Source organism: Asterias rubens, chromosome 15 (genome assembly GCF_902459465.1).
Source record: "Asterias rubens chromosome 15, eAstRub1.3, whole genome shotgun sequence".
Lineage (NCBI taxonomy): Eukaryota > Metazoa > Echinodermata > Asteroidea > Forcipulatida > Asteriidae > Asterias > Asterias rubens.
This window is the reverse complement of record NC_047076.1, coordinates 14,310,340-14,331,257: the sequence shown is the minus strand read 5'-3', so window position 1 is coordinate 14,331,257 and position 20,918 is coordinate 14,310,340. Positions and strand designations below refer to the sequence as shown.

The 20,918-nt window shown below is 38.2% G+C and overlaps 1 protein-coding gene across 3 annotated transcripts; it reads right to left on the bottom strand.

Moving 5' to 3' along the window:
• Window positions 1-1,748: 1,748 nt before the first annotated feature.
• On the bottom strand, window positions 1,749-20,527 carry LOC117299953 (serum paraoxonase/arylesterase 2-like). Of its 3 annotated transcripts, XM_033783573.1 has the most exons (12): window positions 20,305-20,527; window positions 18,053-18,144; window positions 17,935-17,960; window positions 16,835-16,905; window positions 15,626-15,681; window positions 14,209-14,392; window positions 11,758-11,875; window positions 10,422-10,628; window positions 9,582-9,663; window positions 7,273-7,407; window positions 6,567-6,789; window positions 1,749-3,022 (listed from the first exon to the last, which is right to left on the bottom strand). In XM_033783573.1, exons 2-11 carry the CDS (start codon window positions 18,089-18,091, stop codon window positions 6,613-6,615), a joined length of 1,095 nt encoding a protein of 364 aa, XP_033639464.1. In that variant the 5' UTR covers window positions 18,092-18,144; window positions 20,305-20,527; the 3' UTR covers window positions 1,749-3,022; window positions 6,567-6,612. The 3 variants fall into 3 exon arrangements, with proteins under 3 accessions (XP_033639464.1, XP_033639463.1, XP_033639465.1); XM_033783572.1 differs by lacking the exon at window positions 1,749-3,022 and having other exon boundaries at window positions 5,293-6,789; XM_033783574.1 differs by lacking the exons at window positions 1,749-3,022; window positions 17,935-17,960 and having other exon boundaries at window positions 5,293-6,789; window positions 18,027-18,144.
• Window positions 20,528-20,918: the final 391 nt, after the last annotated feature.

Sequence of the window (20,918 nt, the reverse complement as noted above, 5' to 3'; positions counted from 1 at the left end):
AGCAAATTTTCTGAATTTACACTTATTTTAGTGTTACGCCAAATAATTTAGCTTGCTACCAATCCGGTCAAACTGTTGAGCGTCACTGCAACAGGGGCGTTGGTAGAAAGATATCAATCAGTGACTTTATCAGAATTGTAGCGATACTATTAACAGCTTTCAGTGTTTAATTTGTAATGGTAAATATACTAGATATAAATACTGCCCCGGTGAAAGAACTCACCGCCCTTCCTGGGGTCGATGTAAAATTTGCCCAGGCGATTGTTGCAGTCAGGGAAATCTAGGGTGCGATAAATTAGACGATTTTCATGAACCCCCCCCCCCCCCACTTACAAACAAAGTCGAATGAGTTGTTGGACAAGAACTTACTAAAAATGGATGCATCTTTACCTAAAAATGAACCGGTAGAAACAGACAAAATAAAATAATAACGTCATTGGATGCCCTATCGAAGCATATTGGTGTATTGACAAAGGTGGTGTGAAGGCAAACACATCACAAATTACGCATCACAAATTACGCATCACAAATTACGCATTTTGTTCAATCAAGCATAGGGGGAATCAGGGCTGTATGCTTCGTTTTTGAAAGGGTAAGGGCACCAAGGCATTTTCTTCTTGGTAAAGGGCACCCAATGATGAAATTGCAAATTTGTACTGGAGCATTTCAAGGGCACCAAGGCAATGACCAGGGGACACGAAGGCAATCGAAGTAGCAGGCCTGGGGAATGATCGCAATTGTTGGGAAAATGTACGACAACAATTCTGCGTTCCAGAAGACAATCAAAGATCTGTTTTTAAAACCCCCAAATCCAGCCCTAAATACTACAGGGAAACCTGTAGAAACAACGGGGGACAAATTGATTGATGCAACGTTGAAAGTAATCGATGATAAAGCGCCACCTTTGCCAACACACATTCTGGGGTCTATTCAAAGTGACAAAGGAGCAAGTGCATTCGACCCTTACAATGCTGAATCTCTGGGTGTCCTAATTCCATTTGGTGACACAATAGAACAAAAACCTGCGGTAGACATTAAGCCACAATATTACCAACACAAAAGCAAGCTCCCCCACAAAAGGTAGGCGCAGACAAAGCCTTTGTTGGACAAAAAGACAAATATTCTGTTAGCCTGCCCCAACACTCTACTTTGCCAGTAATACCAAAACAATCAAACTCAACCCACCCTCTGTCATCCTTGCCTAAAATTTCATACTATGATGGGTCCAGTGATTTCCATGCATTCCTGACCAAATTTGAAATTATAGCTGGTTGTTGTACTTGCAGTTAGTCGGGGCACTGAGAGGCAAGGCGCTTGGTGCCTTTGCTTGGTCAAAAGCGGACATTAAGGGAAACTACAACCAAATTAGGGAACATTTTCTAACAATGTTTGGGAAAACAAAATACCCCATTCAGAACTGTCATCCATACAACACAGAATCCCTTGAAGTATTTGGGCAGCGCAGGATGCGTCAACTAACAACACAGGCGTTCCCTACCCTCAGCGCAGACAGACTTATTTGAAACATGGGCTAGAGAAGCATTCAACGGGCCAGATCAATTAGATGTTCATCTTGATTGGTCAAAGCTAAACAAAAACGTTCAAAGTAAGCGGTATCGCGGCATTCGTAGATATTCATAAACCAGCCGAGAGGAATGGTGTCCGATGATCTGGCGTGTGCTAGACAACGACAGCATTTCTCTCGCCACCAAATATGACAAAACAGAATTAAGACAACTACACACACGTACAACTCATTGATCCAGATTTTAATGTTATGGCTAGAGACTGTTAACAAACCCACACAGCAGGATATGATACAAATACTCTTCCCTGCAGCTTAATACTTCTGGGCAAATGCTTCCATTTTGGACAGTAAAGATGGTGTATTGTATTATAAATGGGAGGAGGGTTACATATTTAGAACACTTTTTGTTGTACCTAGAGCAATACTTAAAGATGTTTTGTGGTTTAATCACGATTCTACACTTGCTGGCCAGTACCCGTGGATAACCCAATTGGTTTGAGCATGTTAAAGATTGCTTGGAGCATATTTTAAGCATGTTAAAGATTGCTAAGGGGAATGTTACAGATTGCTTAGAGCATCTTAAAGATTGCTTGGAGCGTCTTTTAAGGATGTTAAAGATTGATAGCATTTACCCACAGATGCAATGTACTACTGTGAGACTCTAATTGCATGAATGAAATTAAAAGTAATTAATTATAAGAGTCAAATTAAGGAGGTTTACCTCTATGGTAAAAACACCGGCAAAAAACCCCACAATTTCACTTGTCAAACATTTAGAATGAAAACACAAGCAAAACAATAGATACATCAAACCATAAACCAGCAAATTACTTTAAATCAACAAAAGACGACCATGTTGCCATGCGAGCTTAATAAAACAAAAAGCAAATAATATTAACAAGTATAGTTTAAAAAAAATAATAACACCTATGGATAATTAGATACCACAGAAGCACAGATCCTTGTCAAATGTAATTCATTAACAAAAAACTACTTTAAGTCTTTCCAAGGCGACCATCTTGCCATTGGAGTAAAATGCATTCTTGTGGTAACTCAAATGATTTGGTGGAACATAACATCGTGTGCCATCCATTGTTTTGCCATATTTTGTTAACACGATGCTACCAAATTTAATAACATTGGATTGGTCTGTCCAATAGCAATCATTATTGGACTCTAGCAGTTATTGAACCCATATCTGAAAAGACGCTTTCAGTGCAAGACTGTGTCTGCATTCAATGAGCAGTGCTAACAAAAGCCAGAATGCATTTGAAAATAATTGTACTCCATCTTAGAACTGGCAAGGATCTAAAGTGTGAGTTATAGGAAACAAATAATGCATGCCTTTTATTCAATGTAGCAGAATATAATCAAATGGTGAAATCTGGACTGTTCCATTGCACTTGGCTTTGCCTGGTAAAATGGAACAGTCCATATTTCACCTCATATTTATATTCTAATAACTGGTGTAATTATTGCCTTAGAGACAAAGACCAACTCAATGAAACACATTGAGTTAAATAGTTATTCAGTGTTCCTGGGTCTAGTCCTACGGTTCTGCTGAATTTGTCAATGCCAAAATCTACATTTTGACATTCAGTTGCCCAGCCATAGCTAGACTTATAAAAAATTATATTGTGCCATTTATTATTATCAAGCTTAATTAATCATTGTGGATGAATTTGTCCTACTTTGTGCTTGTTGCTTGTAGTTGTATTACCATATAATGATATAATGAAGAAGAAAAAAAAGGCAGAACGGCAACGTTCACTTTTGGCTAAATATAAAATTTAGCTAAGTAGCCCGTTATCCTGGTCAAACTGCTGAGCGTCACTCACAGCAGAAGGCATTAACACTATATAACAGTGGAAGAGAGTGACTGCCGGGAATATTTATTTGTTTGTCGTGTAGGCTGTAGCTGACTTTAAACTCAGCCACGCTATACTTTAATTATTAATATCACAATTAAATAATTGAATATTTGAAAGCTGTTTGTTGTCGCATAGCAAGGTACTTGAGCAAATTTTCTGAATTTACACTTATTTTAGTGTTACGCCAAATAATTTAGCTTGCTACCAATCCGGTCAAACTGTTGAGCGTCACTGCAACAGGGGCGTTGGTAGAAAGATATCAATCAGTGACTTTATCAGAATTGTAGCGATACTATTAACAGCTTTCAGTGTTTAATTTGTAATGGTAAATATACTAGATATAAATACTGCCCCGGTGAAAGAACTCACCGCCCTTCCTGGGGTCGATGTAAAATTTGCCCAGGCGATTGTTGCAGTCAGGGAAATCTAGGGTGCGATAAATTAGACGATTTTCATGAACCCCCCCCCCCCCACTTACAAACAAAGTCGAATGAGTTGTTGGACAAGAACTTACTAAAAATGGATGCATCTTTACCTAAAAATGAACCGGTAGAAACAGACAAAATAAAATAATAACGTCATTGGATGCCCTATCGAAGCATATTGGTGTATTGACAAAGGTGGTGTGAAGGCAAACACATCACAAATTACGCATCACAAATTACGCATCACAAATTACGCATTTTGTTCAATCAAGCATAGGGGGAATCAGGGCTGTATGCTTCGTTTTTGAAAGGGTAAGGGCACCAAGGCATTTTCTTCTTGGTAAAGGGCACCCAATGATGAAATTGCAAATTTGTACTGGAGCATTTCAAGGGCACCAAGGCAATGACCAGGGGACACGAAGGCAATCGAAGTAGCAGGCCTGGGGAATGATCGCAATTGTTGGGAAAATGTACGACAACAATTCTGCGTTCCAGAAGACAATCAAAGATCTGTTTTTAAAACCCCCAAATCCAGCCCTAAATACTACAGGGAAACCTGTAGAAACAACGGGGGACAAATTGATTGATGCAACGTTGAAAGTAATCGATGATAAAGCGCCACCTTTGCCAACACACATTCTGGGGTCTATTCAAAGTGACAAAGGAGCAAGTGCATTCGACCCTTACAATGCTGAATCTCTGGGTGTCCTAATTCCATTTGGTGACACAATAGAACAAAAACCTGCGGTAGACATTAAGCCACAATATTACCAACACAAAAGCAAGCTCCCCCACAAAAGGTAGGCGCAGACAAAGCCTTTGTTGGACAAAAAGACAAATATTCTGTTAGCCTGCCCCAACACTCTACTTTGCCAGTAATACAAAAACAATCAAACTCAACCCACCCTCTGTCATCCTTGCCTAAAATTTCATACTATGATGGGTCCAGTGATTTCCATGCATTCCTGACCAAATTTGAAATTATAGCTGGTTGTTGTACTTGCAGTTAGTCGGGGCACTGAGAGGCAAGGCGCTTGGTGCCTTTGCTTGGTCAAAAGCGGACATTAAGGGAAACTACAACCAAATTAGGGAACATTTTCTAACAATGTTTGGGAAAACAAAATACCCCATTCAGAACTGTCATCCATACAACACAGAATCCCTTGAAGTATTTGGGCAGCGCAGGATGCGTCAACTAACAACACAGGCGTTCCCTACCCTCAGCGCAGACAGACTTATTTGAAACATGGGCTAGAGAAGCATTCAACGGGCCAGATCAATTAGATGTTCATCTTAATTGGTCAAAGCTAAACAAAAACGTTCAAAGTAAGCGGTATCGCGGCATTCGTAGATATTCATAAACCAGCCGAGAGGAATGGTGTCCGATGATCTGGCGTGTGCTAGACAACGACAGCATTTCTCTCGCCACCAAATATGACAAAACAGAATTAAGACAACTACACACACGTACAACTCATTGATCCAGATTTTAATGTTATGGCTAGAGACTGTTAACAAACCCACACAGCAGGATATGATACAAATACTCTTCCCTGCAGCTTAATACTTCTGGGCAAATGCTTCCATTTTGGACAGTAAAGATGGTGTATTGTATTATAAATGGGAGGAGGGTTACATATTTAGAACACTTTTTGTTGTACCTAGAGCAATACTTAAAGATGTTTTGTGGTTTAATCACGATTCTACACTTGCTGGCCAGTACCCGTGGATAACCCAATTGGTTTGAGCATGTTAAAGATTGCTTGGAGCATATTTTAAGCATGTTAAAGATTGCTAAGGGGAATGTTACAGATTGCTTAGAGCATCTTAAAGATTGCTTGGAGCGTCTTTTAAGGATGTTAAAGATTGATAGCATTTACCCACAGATGCAATGTACTACTGTGAGACTCTAATTGCATGAATGAAATTAAAAGTAATTAATTATAAGAGTCAAATTAAGGAGGTTTACCTCTATGGTAAAAACACCGGCAAAAAACCCCACAATTTCACTTGTCAAACATTTAGAATGAAAACACAAGCAAAACAATAGATACATCAAACCATAAACCAGCAAATTACTTTAAATCAACAAAAGACGACCATGTTGCCATGCGAGCTTAATAAAACAAAAAGCAAATAATATTAACAAGTATAGTTTAAAAAAAATAATAACACCTATGGATAATTAGATACCACAGAAGCACAGATCCTTGTCAAATGTAAACCATTAACAAAAAACTACTTTAAGTCTTTCCAAGGCGACCATCTTGCCATTGGAGTAAAATGCATTCTTGTGGTAACTCAAATGATTTGGTGGAACATAACATCGTGTGCCATCCATTGTTTTGCCATATTTTGTTAACACGATGCTACCAAATTTAATAACATTGGATTGGTCTGTCCAATAGCAATCATTATTGGACTCTAGCAGTTATTGAACCCATATCTGAAAAGACGCTTTCAGTGCAAGACTGTGTCTGCATTCAATGAGCAGTGCTAACAAAAGCCAGAATGCATTTGAAAATAATTGTACTCCATCTTAGAACTGGCAAGGATCTAAAGTGTGAGTTATAGGAAACAAATAATGCATGCCTTTTATTCAATGTAGCAGAATATAATCAAATGGTGAAATCTGGACTGTTCCATTGCACTTGGCTTTGCCTGGTAAAATGGAACAGTCCATATTTCACCTCATATTTATATTCTAATAACTGGTGTAATTATTGCCTTAGAGACAAAGACCAACTCAATGAAACACATTGAGTTAAATAGTTATTCATTAATTATTTTAGAATGCCAAAACCTGGCAGTGTGCCAGCTTATGGCAGACTGATCCGATAAGAAGTTGATTATTATAAAAGATAGCTGTAGAAGAACCAGATATCTGCTTGCCATCATCAACATAAGCTTCAGTAACATCCACTGAGAATGGAACACTCTGGGAGCTCAGCCGCACACGTAGAACCTGCATTGGGATATGTCACAGCAAAGGATTACCACCAGTAAAGCCCCTTTCACACAAGATTAATTTAGCAAGGGTCCCTTGCTAAATTGCAGCATGGTTGTAAAATTTTACCTCATGTGAAGGGACAAACAATGTTTTACTGTTCAAGTTTCCTTGTAAAATATTTTCAAACATCGCAACATTAGAGTGTCATGCCGAGTGGCTGAGAGCATTGAAGTTCTGGTGCTGATTCACCGGAGTGTGAGTTTGAATCCCGGTCGTGACACTTGTGTCCTTGAGCAAGATACTTTTCTAAAATTGCTTCTCTTCACCCAGAAGTATAAATGGGTACCTGCGAGGGTAGAGGTTGATATTGTGTATGAAAAAGCCACAAGCGCCTTTGTATACTCCCAAGGGAGCTGAGAAACATTCTGTGTATGCCGAACGTTATGTGCAATTAGATAGGTAATATGGATGCTATGGAAAGAAGTAAAATATAATTACCTGAGATGTAGCAACTTGAGTGAAATCTTTGAAGTGATTTTGTGCTTGATAGCCAATAGGGTGACAAGCTATCCATAAATCCCCTGTTGCTGGATCTACGTAGATGTTATCTGGGCCTGTGCCTAAATCAATCACCTAAAAGTAACAATGTCAAAAGAACGAAGTAAAATTTGCTGTTGTAAACTGATTACCATCAAAAGGACCTATATGGTAGAAATGCCAAAAAAAAGTTTATGGTCTGACATTTTAACCTCAAAAAGCTGGAAATGACCGCCTGATGTTTTAATCCTAGCAGAGTCTTTCTCACAGGCTAAATGACCATTCATATATACCTCATAAACCTCAGACAGTTTCGCTATTCCTATTGACGGAGAGAGTGTCACGTGGGGATGTACAAACCTTTGATAATGACCATTGCAAGCTTGCACCTGTGCTTATAAGACAGTTTCTTCATTCCTATTGGTCGAGAGCAACGGCTGAAACAGCTGTGCCACATCACGCAATACGCGTGACGCGCACAGCATCTCCTTATAAGGAGTTGTTTACCCGAGGGCCTTTGTGTTGAAAGAAATCATTGAACAATTATAATTTGTGCATTTATTTTACCTTTTGACCAAAAAGTGTTGATGTTTTTTTACCAAAAAGGTGTTTATGAATGGGAATCAAAGTGTGTTGAATCGGTTTTCAACTAGTGGTTTAACCCGCCGAGGCCTGGTTCTTGATAATTTACCTTGACTTTGTCTCTGTAAAATTATCAAGTCAAGGCCTTGGTGCGGGTTTAAACCACTAGTTGAAAACCTCTTCACCACACATATATTCCTTTATCTTAGAGAGGACTCTGCTAGGGTTGAAACATCAGGCCATAAACTATTTTTTTTCACAATATTAAACGAATAAACATGTAATTGGATCAAAATCAACTTAGTGGATCATTTTTATTTCCACAAAAATAAAATAGTGGGATTTGTTTTGCACAAACTAAGACTGTGCTAAAACTACCCAAAAGTATTCAGACACTATAAGTTATCACACAAGCATGAGTAGGATATAGTATTCAGACACTATAAGTTATCACACAAGCATGAGTAGGATATAGTATTCAGACACTATAAGTTATCACACAAGCATGAGTAGGATATAGTATTCAGACACTATAAGTTATCACACAAGCATGAGTAGGATATAGTATTCAGACACTATAAGTTATCACACAAGCATGAGTAGGATATAGTATTCAGACACTATAAGTTATCACACAAGCATGAGTAGGATATAGTATTCAGACACTATAAGTTATCACACAAGCATGAGTAGGATATAGTATTCAGACACTACAAGTTATCACACAAGCATGAGTAGGATATAGTATTCAGACACTATAAGTTATCACACAAGCATGAGTAGGATATGGAAACAATATATCGCCTTTGCATACCATATCCAATAAGGACGAAAAACCGAGTTAGATATGGGACGAGCACACATGTGATAACACATTTATCTGCAATCCTCATTAAAGGGTCTATGTAGCTTTTGTAGGACAAAAAACACAAAGTCCACAGATTTACACTAAACTTACACAGTTTGAAGATAATGATAGTAGAAAGCTTCCCTGAAAATATTACTTGCTGAGGTGCTATATTTTTGGGGAAATGAGTAAAACAATGTCATGAAAATAATTTTCATCTCATGAGACGAAAATTATTTTAATCATTTACAAATGTATTTTCATGACATTGTTTTACTCATTTCTCAAAAACTACAGCACCTCGGTAAGTAATATTTGAAGGAAAGCTTTCCACTCATTATCTTCAAATCCTGTAAGTTTTAATGTAAATCTGTGGACATTTTGAAAAGGTACCCAAATCCTTTAAGTCAACCTCACAAACATACAAACAAACTTAAACAACAACTGCATTAGCAATCCTGCTAACCATTTTCTTAAATGTGAGTCTCAAGGACTTGGATCATAGTTTATATTTACAGTTAGTTTTTTTTTGCATCCAGAAAACGCTGGTTGTTGAATGCTTATGGAATCTTAGAGGGCAATGTTCAAGTTCATAAAGAATGGACAGAGTTGAAGTCTGATATACCGGCTGCCCGATAGTTAGTTTGATGGTGGCAATTTTCATGACAAGTGCCACATGCGCAAGGCGCAAAGTTTCAAACTTCAGAGCGCTAGTTCATGCTGAACAGCATTCATGCCCAAGGTTTAGAATGGAATTTGTGCTGAGAGTGACCTGTAAAATCATCAAGATCCTAGCACTGTGTGCTAGAGCTGGTTCATAATGCTTAATGGTTGCTCTCACCTGAACAGCATTCAACGAGTTGTCAGATTGACGCTCATAAATTGTCAAAACACCAACTTGGGGAAATGCAACATAAATAAACCTGCGAAAACAAGAAAAGAAAGAATACATCAAAGCATGGTTACATCAAAGTTACGTCAAAGCATTGACATCAATAAGGGGGGGGGGACACAGAGGGACATGGGTCCCCCCTCTCCAACTTTTATGGGTTAAGGAGCAACAAAAACCAATATGTCCCCCCCCCTATGTTTTTGACCTCCTTTATATGAAGCTCAAGTATTGCACTGTGAAAGACTAACATGAATCCTAAGGATAAAGACTATTCTTTTTGGTTTTAACCATAAAAACTGTTGCACTGTATACTATAAAATCACAGGCATATTACTTGGGTGGAATTCGAACATAAGGGCTAGAGGCAGTTGGAATCCTACATTTTGAGAAGCGGGTACTGCAAGATTTAGAATGGGTTGCATTCACCTAAATAATAGTTGCAGTACCCACTGCTCAAAATATAGGACGTTATGAAAACTTATTTTGAGAAGTTACCAATAGTGTCCAGTGCCTTTTGTGTAATCACAAAAGATCTACTTGTAACTAAGGCTCTTGTTTAATAAGAGTGACTGAGCTTTGAGGAAAAGGGCCCAGTTCAAACATTTGCTTGAGAGTTGAAGTGCTTGCAAATTACACAACAGGCCCCAATTTCATAGAGCAACTTAAGCAGTGAAAAATGCTTACTTTCTGCTTGTTTGTGCTTAAGCAGCTCTATAAAACAGGGCATGGTATAAATACTTCTAAGATGTTCTTATCCGATCAGGGAATAGCTCAAGACAATAAACTCACCTTTTATCTGGGGAGATATTGATGCCGTTTGGTCCAAGTCCTCTCTTGACAACCACTGTTCCATGTCCAACTTTGCCATCATAGAACACAACATTACCCCATGGAAATTTAAACAGCATTTCTAGAAACCTTCTTACAAATTGGTCGTTGTATCCATCATTGGTGAAGTACAGTGAATCAGGTCCCACTGCAATCACATCATTGACACTGTCAACAAAAATAGTTCAATTGATATCATGATAAATAACAATCAGAGAATAATAATAATAATGACAGTTTTGTATGTCGCACCTTGGTTCTTTATGTGCACTAACAAAACACCTAGCGGCTTAAAGGAACACGTTGCCTTGGATCGAACGAGTTGGTCTATAAAAAGCATTTGTAATCGTTTGTTATATAATGCATGGTTAGAAAGATGTTTTAAAATCAGAATACAATGATCCACACAACATTGCCTCAAAATTGCATGGTTTTCCTTTTACGTTGCGAAATAAAAGGGTTGACCATTTATGATGTAAAAGGAAAACAGTGCAATTTTGAGGCATGTTTGTGTGGATCATTGTAATCTACTTTTACAACATCGTTCCACCTATATGCATTGCATAACAAACGGTTATAAACGCTTTCAAAGACCAACTCGACCGATCCAAGGCAACGTGTTCCTTTAACGTCCCTTTCCAAGGAGGAAGCATTATGGTATGTGTCTTGCTTTTAAAAAGACAACGACTGCGACTTGAACCAACACTCTGCTGATCAGAAACACCAGAGTAAGAGTCCAGAGCTCTTAATCTCTAGGCCTATGACACACCACATAAATAGTTGACTAACCATAACAAGGTAACCAAGTAATGGTTAGTAATCCCTGACTAGCATTATTCAATGTCTGCTTTACACAGCGTATAGTGTTTCAGTACAATACTCAGAAGAAATGTCATCAACTTCTTTCCTTTTCCTTCAAATCATTGTTATTCCTTCATCTCCAGTTGTTGAGAGTTCTTGCCCTCTATCGAGATTGATGATGTCTTTCTTAGTTGATGTCATTAAACCGGTTTGGCCCCCGGATTATCAGAATTTTTCAGGTACCATCCACATGTTAAATTTCTGGAACACTAGGAAAAACCTATTGAGACTAAATTGTAAAACAGAAACAACACTAACTAAATGATGCAAAGACAACCACCATTCACATACATTGACTCAGCCAGCCCTATCCCCCCCCCAAAAAAAAAAACACCCCACAAACAGACACTTTGAGTATGACTTTATTAGACCTCCAAGCCTGTGTATGTATTGCATCAGTACATAGATTAGTTTTAATGAACATTATTATCATTACCTTCTGAGAGAAGGACCAGTAATGGAGTGTAGAAAGGTCAAAGTTCGCTTTTCCTCATCAAATTGAAATACTTCAATTGCTTCGTAAGTTTTCTTGTGATTCACAACAAACACTCTGGCTGTGTATAAACAAAATTAATCAATGAATTTCAGGGTGTATTAGCTCAGCAAGCTGGCTTAGAACACATTATAAGCTACAATAGCTTTGATCTTTGCTAATTTGCATAGATCTCGGCTAGCTTAACGTTAGGCTAGCTGACTTTGATCTTGGCTAGCTGGCTCTGATCTTTGCTTGCTGGCTTTGATCTTGGGTAGCTGGCTTTGATCTTGGCTAGCCGGCTTTGATCTTGGCTAGCCGGCTTTGATCTTGGCTAGCTGATTTTTTCATTTGCTAGCTGATTTTTTCATTTGCTAGCTTGCATTGATATTGGCTAGCTGGCTTTGATCTTAATTGGGTAACTGGCTTTGATGTTGGCTAGCTGGTTTTGATCTTTGCTGGCTTGCCTTGATCTTGGCTTGCTGTCTTTGATCTTAATTGGCTAGCTGGCTTTGATGTTGGCTAGCTGGTTTGATCTTTGCTGGCTTGCCTTGTTCTTGGCTTGCTGTCTTTGATCTTGGCAAGCCGGCTTTGATCTTGGCTAGCTGTTTTTTTCATTTGCTAGCTTGGCTTGATATTGGCTAGCTGGCTTTGATTTACTTGGCTAGCTGGCTTTGATGTTGGCTACATGTAGCTGGTTTTTGATCTTGGCTAGCTGTCTTTGATCTTTGCTAAAATAGATGGCTTTCATATTTGCTGGATTGCCTTGATCTTGGCTAGCTGTCTTTGATCTTAATTGGCTAGCTGGCTTTCATGTTGGCTAGCTGGCTTTGATCTTTGCTGGCTTGCCTTGATCTTGGCTTGCTGTCTTTGATCTTAATTGGCTAGCTGGCTTTCATGTTGGCTAGCTGGCTTTGATCTTTGCTGGCTTGCCTTGATCTTGGCTTGCTGTCTTTGATCTTGGCTAGCCGGCTTTGATCTACATGTATGCTAAAATAGCTGGCTTTCATATTTGCTGGTTTGCCTTGATCTTGGCTAGCTGACCTTGATCTTGGCTAGCTTGCCTCGATATTAGCGACCTGGCTTTTATCTTGGCAACCAATATAATAATAAAAATAATAATAATATTATTATTGAAGGATTATTTAGCGCAAGTATCTACCAGCAAGGTACTCAAAGCCCAATTAAGACGCACCTTATAAGGGACACATCCAGGGGCAAACACCTTCTCTTTTCGATAAGTGCACTGGGTTCTTTTGTGTGCGTTTCACAACACATGGGACCAACGGCTTTACGTCTAATCCAAAGGAAGAGGCAATGGTTAAAGCAGCATTACAGAATTGTTTTTTTGCTAGCAAAACAGTTGCTGGCAGTGTAAGCACTTTATGTAATCCACCATATACATAAACTGACAAAAAAGCTGTAGAAGTTTGAGATCGATCGGCCATCTGGGTCACGAGAGAATAGTGAAAAACCGATTTCAAATTTTGCATTGCATCGATGCCAAAATAAAAATGAATAAAACGCTCACTGAACGATAAACTCCAAACGCGAAGTTAGATTATTTATTTCTCATTAAATATGACATCAGACAGAAACATTTCAAGGGATGTTTTCAACTGTCATCATCATTAGACCGTGTAAGTTTTATGTAAATCTGTGATCTTCACGATTTTTGTTTCTTACAAATTCTGTAAAGTTCTTTTAAGTGTCTTGCTTAAGGACACAAGTGTCACGGCTGGGGATTCGAACCCACACTCTGAAGTGTCTTGCTTAAGGACACAAGTGTCACGGCTGGGGATTCAAACCCACACTCTGAAGTGTCTTGCTTAAGGACACAAGTGTCACGGATTCGAACCTACACTCTGCTGATCTGAAACACCAGAGTTTGAATTTGGTGCTCTTAACCGTTCGGCCACGACACTTCCACAATTGAACTTTTAGTGATCATTATTATTTGAGTCTTGCAAAATTTTAATGCAATGAGGTCTGAAGTCAGATTTATCAATTATAACCAAAAGTTTGAATTTGCTTTGTAAATGTATTATTAACGTACTACCATATGAGTTATAAATACCCCAAACTGAAATTCTATAAACATGGATCCATGGCTACACTGCCAAACATGCGAATGGGAAACTTTTTACCCAACCTCGGTCTGGAGTACTGTTTTATCCATACCTTTCAGACGTGCTTTCAGGAATGCTATCTGAAACTACAGCGTACATGAAATATGATACTAGGAAATGTTACCAGGGTGTCAGTTCTTTCTGTGTGTAATACTGTCTGAGTGATGAACTGTGGTGTGCTTTAAAGGGTCAAAGGAAATTTGAAATGTCTTGTAATGAGTGGTCAAAATAAAGGACTTAATCCGGTGTGAGGTACAGATGTAAAGGTTTTGGGAATGTTTCTTACTTTGAGACTGGTCTTGCCATACACTGATGCCATGAGGTCTGAAGTCAAATTCATCAAATGATCCAAGGATTGCAACTTCACTCACATTTCCATTTGGGTCATTCAGATCAAAAGCATAGATACGTCCTTTCCATTTCAATGCTGAAGGATCCATTTGTAATCCCATCTTTGCTAACTCTATTCCCTGTATAGGATTATAAAAAAGGGACATGTGTCTCTCTTATCAAATGAATAAAAACCATATGGAATTTGAGGCATTGCATACATATTTGGTTTGCAGTAAAACCATTACCAGGTAGACTATGTTATTTTTATTCTACTACATTGTACATGCGCCGTGGAGTAGATTTTCAGAATTCGGGAGACCTCTCAGTTCTGATGAACTGTCTTGCTTTTTAACTACTATCAGGGTGGACAGCTGAAGGTAAAAAATCGGCTAGGACTACTACATGTACTTAGCTTTTAATGGACTATTACTAACTTCACTACCACTCATTTGAACAGAACAAATCAATTGATCTAACAATGATTTTCAACTTCTAAAAACCTACATGTACCTCTTTTCTATTTCTGTCTAGCTTCTGTTATGTTCTAGGTTTTGTTTTGAAGCCTTTGCGCTTTTTAAGGCACAATATAAATTCTTCTCATTATAGTTAATTAAATGTAGGGGGCAGCATGGCATGGCCCGTCTAAAAGTTTGAAAGTTAAGACTATTCAAAATTTTCCAAAAAATGTACAAACAGATGCAATTTTTGTGTGTGTTTAAAGGCAGTGGACACTATTGGTAATCACTCAAAGCAATTATTAGCATAAAACCTTTCTTGGTGACCAGTAATGGGGAGAGGTTGATGGTATAAAACATTGTGAGAAATGGCTCCCTCTGAAGTGCCATAGATTTCGAGAGAGAAGTAATTTTCCACGAATTTGATTTCGAGACCTCAAGTTTAGAACTTGAGGAAACTTGAGGTCTCGAAAACAACTATCTAAACGCACACATCTTCGTGTGACAAGGGTATTTTTTCTTTCATTCGTATCTCGGAAGTTCGATGACCGATTGAGCTCAAATTTTTACAGGTTTGTTATTTAATGCATATGTTGAGATACAACAAGTGAGAAGACTGGTCTTTGACAATTACCAATAGTGTCCAGTGTCTTTAAGCTTCCCGGACCAAGTTGGTCCCAACCATGTTGTACACCCCAGCCCTGGAATTCCATTTCTTGGAGGGCAAGGCCATTTTCATTTTGCAATGGTACTTCCATTTGAAAATCTAGGAAACTTGTAAAGGGGCACTATGGCAAAGACCAGGGCAAGATCATGGCCTCCATATAGCCTCCATGAACTTCCAGACCTGATACGTCCTTTATGCGACACCTGTTATGCGATACAAATTGAATAGATTACGGGTAATAAACTTACGGAGGTTATCAAAGCCAGGCCACTCGCCAATACCTGAATATCTTCTGAACCCGTTTCTGTAAATGATATCAAAACAAACAGCTCTCAAAAACATGTTTGAGCAACAAACATTCAATATTATTTCAAACATTTCATTTTATCATATAAATGGTAAAAAAAATATATAATGTACCAAGCCGTGCTGCAATACACAGCTCCGACAGTTTTGACAATGGCGCCCTCTGCTGCTGAGCAATAGTTTTGTTAGGCTTGCCTTGCTGGTGACGCCCCTTGTTGTGCTTTGTGGTTGTGACTGAACTTTATGCAAATTACGGGAACGTCAAATTGACCAATGAGGTTGAGGTTGTATTTTTTTCAAAAAGAAGTGTTAGGACTGCAAAAGCGCAAAAGCTTTGACTCAGCTGACAAAGGTCATTCACTTGGTGCAATGAGATAACACAGCAATTCTCCTCGTACTGGCTTTGAAGATCTCTTTCCATGAGACCTGCCGTTGAAATGGGCTACTTCAGTTGGGCATACGGCTTTACATTATCCCAAATTTGCATGGTCTAAAACGGTCGGTATCGTTTCTCAAGAAAACATTCGCTCTTGCATTATGTATCATTGTGTATAGTTGACTTCTTATGGTATTTAAATTTTAGGAAATAATGCTGTTTTGTCCCACATCTATGGCTGTTTTTCCTTATAGGGCGCGCTTCTAAAGAAGTGGACTGCCACTGCTTTGGTTCAAACAAATGAATGGGGGTTTTTCTGAAATGTTAAAGCTGTAAGGTTCAGTAGCACCCTCTTGTTCAGGTGGGGCTCGTTCACATAATCCATCGGTATGTACAAGCAGTGGAATCACTTTAAACCTTGTAGTTGTATGATAATGTAATTACATCAAGCCTTTAGTTTTTGAGGGGCAACCAAGCTGCCACCTCTTTTATCTTATCAACAATCATATGAAGCCTTGAAGGCCTTCATGTCATTATTTTAAAACATTGTTATTTATTTAGTGTGGTAGAGGCTGGGCAAGCTGCTGCCTCATTTTATTTATGGCAAGTTGCCATTCTAAGCTTGGCAATTTTTTTAATGGGCAAACTGCAAAGTAAAATGTGTTTTATTTTTGTATTCTAATCTTGTACATCTGCGCAACGTTGTAATTGTTTTGGACTAATACTTGTTTTATTCTAATGTGTTTTTATGATTAGGTAGGATTCGTGAACTTACCAATTCCTGGTACAACTCTGCATGGTCCAGGGCGGTGGTTATACGCCCACTTATGAAATCCCAAGCTATATCTACAAATTCAATAACATAAAATCATTACAAAACATGACAGCAGCTTCCAAATATCAAACAGATTCTCAAAAAGTACTTGAACAGTCGATCTGATTTGGAAATCACAGGCATGTTGAAAAGCACACCTGTTTTATTCCTAGGCATGCGATTTTGCGAGTGCCCAATTCGTAGACTGCACGGCCGGGGACTTGGACCCAGTAAACTAAGTCTCATTTATCCATGTTTTTCAATAAATAAAGGCTCAGTAACAATGCAGAAAGTGTTCAAATACAAACATAATTTTCTAGAATGATGCACCACTGACTTTCCCTGCAAAAAAAACAGGCCGGTAAAAACTATTTTTCTACCACCATGCACCAAGCAGGGAGAAATTCCTTTGACAAATAATCAGCATGCAATCATTGGCCAATTGCAATTTTTTTTAATTGGGAGGGGAATGAGCCCTTGTTTTTTTTAATATTAAAATCAGTGTAAGCCTAACTTTAATATTTATTTTGATGGGCTTGGTGTAATGTTTATGTGACCAGTTTGTTGAAACCTTTGGTGTTCTAAATAGTTGGAGACTGTGAATTGAGTTCATATTAGCTACTTCATTTTTATCATTGTGGGGTCTGAGCATAAGAATCAATAGGGGCCTCAGGCCTGGAATTTCATCTTTGAGAGGGCAAGGCCATTTTCATTTTGAAAAGGGCACTTCCATTGGAAAATCTTAAAGTCTATAGGAATTTTTGAAAGGGCACCAAGGCCAAGACAAGGGCACTGGAGGCCATGGCCTACCAAGGCCAAGACAAGGGCACTGGAGGCCATGGCCTACCAAGGCCAAGACAAGGGCACTGGAGGCCATGGCCTACCAAGGCCAAGACAAGGGCACTGGAGGCCACGGCCTACCGTGGCCTCTGTGAAATTCCAGGCCTGGGGCCTACATGATGTACTTACATAATGGACAAAACATGTTGCACGACCAGCAACACTGACACCCCTACGATAACTGTGAAATTCCAGGCCTGGGGCCTACATGATGTACTTACATAATAGACAAAACATGTTGCACGACCAGCAACACTGACACCCCTACGATTACTGTGAAATTCCAGGCCTGGGGCCTACATGATGTACTTACATAATAGACAAAACATGTTGCACGACCAGCAACACTGACACCCCTACGATTACTGTTTTTATCATTTTGATAAAAGATTGGAAGAGACTAAGTTGATTTTTCTTGATGTGGACTGCTCCTGGAATGAATTAACAAATTAAAATTAAAATCAGTACAATAAAACTCGTTTATGCCACTATTCAAACAATTTTGTCCATATATCTTTCAGCATACCTCACACCTATGAGTGGTTAAATGTAGTGCAGTATCATACAAAAGTTAATAAAAACCATGAAATATACTCACTGGCTGGCAAACATGAATCAGTAATGGACTTTGACCACTCCCTACATGAACAACTTCATGTAATCAGGATTTTCATTTAGAAACTTTACTATATTGGGATGATATTAATATCAGGATAGTTATTTACTTTTTGTACAAATTATGTTTAAGCACCAACAAAAACAATTCGCTCTCATCTTTTGCAGCAAAGAACCGATTTTACTCTTTTTAAGAAAATTGTTCTGGGACCTAAAATGCCTCTTTTTTGGCAATGCTTTTTGCATTTTGGGGTGAAAAATCAAGCCTCCAGAGAAATTGACACCCTTTTAAAGCACTCTAATCAAATCTTTCAATTTTACTGGAAATTCTGCATATTCAAACATAGTTCCTGAAGAACTTTTAAACCTCAGCTTATTAAAGTTTTACGTTATTTTTTTGTAGTCAGTACAAAAGATTTTTATTATTATCCCCTAATTATTTTTATGTGCATCACAACAACCAACTTTAAAATTAATTTTTGTTTGTTACTCCAGCAGAACATGTGCCCACTAAATGAGCATTTTTGAATTGCCGAATGCGGTGCTGTGCTCCATCATGGTTTCACTGATTTCATAGGCTTAAAAATCAGACCATTTGAAATAAATAAAAACTTTTTGTAAATTAATTTTGTACTGACTTTCATAATTTTCAAAGTGAATACTGAAAAAGGTAAACAAAACATTCATTTGAAAAAAATACAATTTATCTTTTTCTGTATACAATACAGCATACACAGTTAATGCAATATCGTAGCATCATACGTTATCGACCCTCATATGTTTTCGGTCCCCAACTTTGATTCCCGTTTACTGCAAGATTGTGCAAGCTGCACCGGTGACAGAAGCTATGCAGTTTACTCACGGTCTGTATTTTTATCAGGCTTAATCATGCTGAGAATAAAGTTTCCCGTTGTTGGTTATGCTCAAACATTTATAAAATGATTGATTTTTGGTTTCTAATCACTAGTGCATTGTTATGCCAACATTCAAATGAGTCAAAGAAACATCATCCAACATCAAAAGTTCAAAACAAAATTACCATCTGCTAGATTGAGTTTCATTCTGCTTTAGTCACTAAATGGATCACGTTAGGTGGTTACTATTTGGGATTCTATGGTGTGCAAATGTGGGAAAAATATTAAAATATTTTAAGTCAAAATGACAATTTTTTATATTTTTTATTTACTGTAATAAATTCCGATAAGCGTAATAAATATTAAGTCTACATAAAAGAGAAAATATCATAGATTTGTTTCTTATCTCCTGAAATCAAACATTACTGGTCTGAAATGGGGGAAAACGGATTGTTATAAAGTGTGTGTGTTTCAAGGGGGGGGGGGGGTGTTTTACTTTCACGCCTTATGATATCTCTGGATTCTAATTATAGTAGCCATAATGCCTTAGGACAAAAATGTTGTTAAATTTGTTAAGTAGTAATTGAATAATGTTTTTTATTTATTTTGCACGCCATACTACTAGCTTCTGAATATTCAATAAAATACCAACCAATGAAAGGTGTGAAAACATATGACGTTGCTCCAATGTCGTGCATGCATTTAAGCACTGTTAATGGCGGACTGTCTCTCGCAACATCAGTTTGCTGCTCACTTATGGAACAATCTCCCTATAAACATCAAACAAGCCACCACGATCTCAAGTTTCAAGACTCTTCTCAAAACATATCTATTCAAATCTTCATATACTTAATTATTCTTTTGTTTTCCTCTGACTGAGCGCTTATTAGTGACTTTCTTTTGGAGGTGTAAGGCGCTAAAGAAATACGGTTGTTATTAACGTAAAACCAAAACTTTAAAAATTTCAACACACCATGAAGTGTAAGTGTTATTGTTAACAAATTGGATAGATGATTTGAAAAAAAAAAAAAAGTTTTTGATTGTGAACAATTTTGCTGTTATCCTACTGAAAACACATGACACCAGGATAATTACCATCATGACTAGTGTGCAGATACTTACACTTTACAGTACATATGAGTTGCCAATTTTTCGCAGTGATCGGGTGGTGCTGGAGGTCCGTGATGGATAACCCAGCCTGCTGTGCTGTTGTGACTAATAATAAATTTATGAATATCAAATCATTTCACTGCAGCAGCTGTGCACCGTGGCGTAAAGCTCATGGGAATATTTACTAGGTTTTTTTAGCCCTGGTGGAAAAACCTAAACAATGTCACACAGCGCCCTCAAGAGAGATTGTGTAGTCTTGGTTCAAGACGCTGGTGGGGCCTACGCAACACGTACGTCAGCAGTTCGCGCGAGAGCAGTGTCCTCGCGAGAGCACCGCCACAACTTAGCTATCTCATCCGGCCATGCATCGCGTGGGACTATTCACGATTTGTCCAAAAGTCTACGGTTTCGAAAAGAAAAAAGGTTACCAGCCAGGCCCAAATAAACTATATCATATGTACAATTTGTGACTGGTATCCTGCTTATTCCTGACAAATCGTCATTCATTTCATTTTCATTTCATTTTATTGGAATCACATTTCGTGGCCCACAGGCCAAATTTGCACATGATTTACAATAATTAAATAGTAAAAACATTATTATTATTATTGATATTTTTATTATTA

Coding starts and splice junctions, on each gene's coding strand:
- LOC117299953 (XM_033783573.1), bottom strand. CDS start 18,091: ATGATAAAAACAGTAATCGTAGGGGTGTCAGTGTTGCTG. Junction 10,629..11,757: donor ACTGGTCCTTCTCTCAGAAG/GTAATGATAATA, acceptor TTTTGTTGACAG/TGTCAATGATGTGATTGCAG. Junction 9,664..10,421: donor AATATCTCCCCAGATAAAAG/GTGAGTTTATTG, acceptor TTGTTTTCGCAG/GTTTATTTATGTTGCATTTC.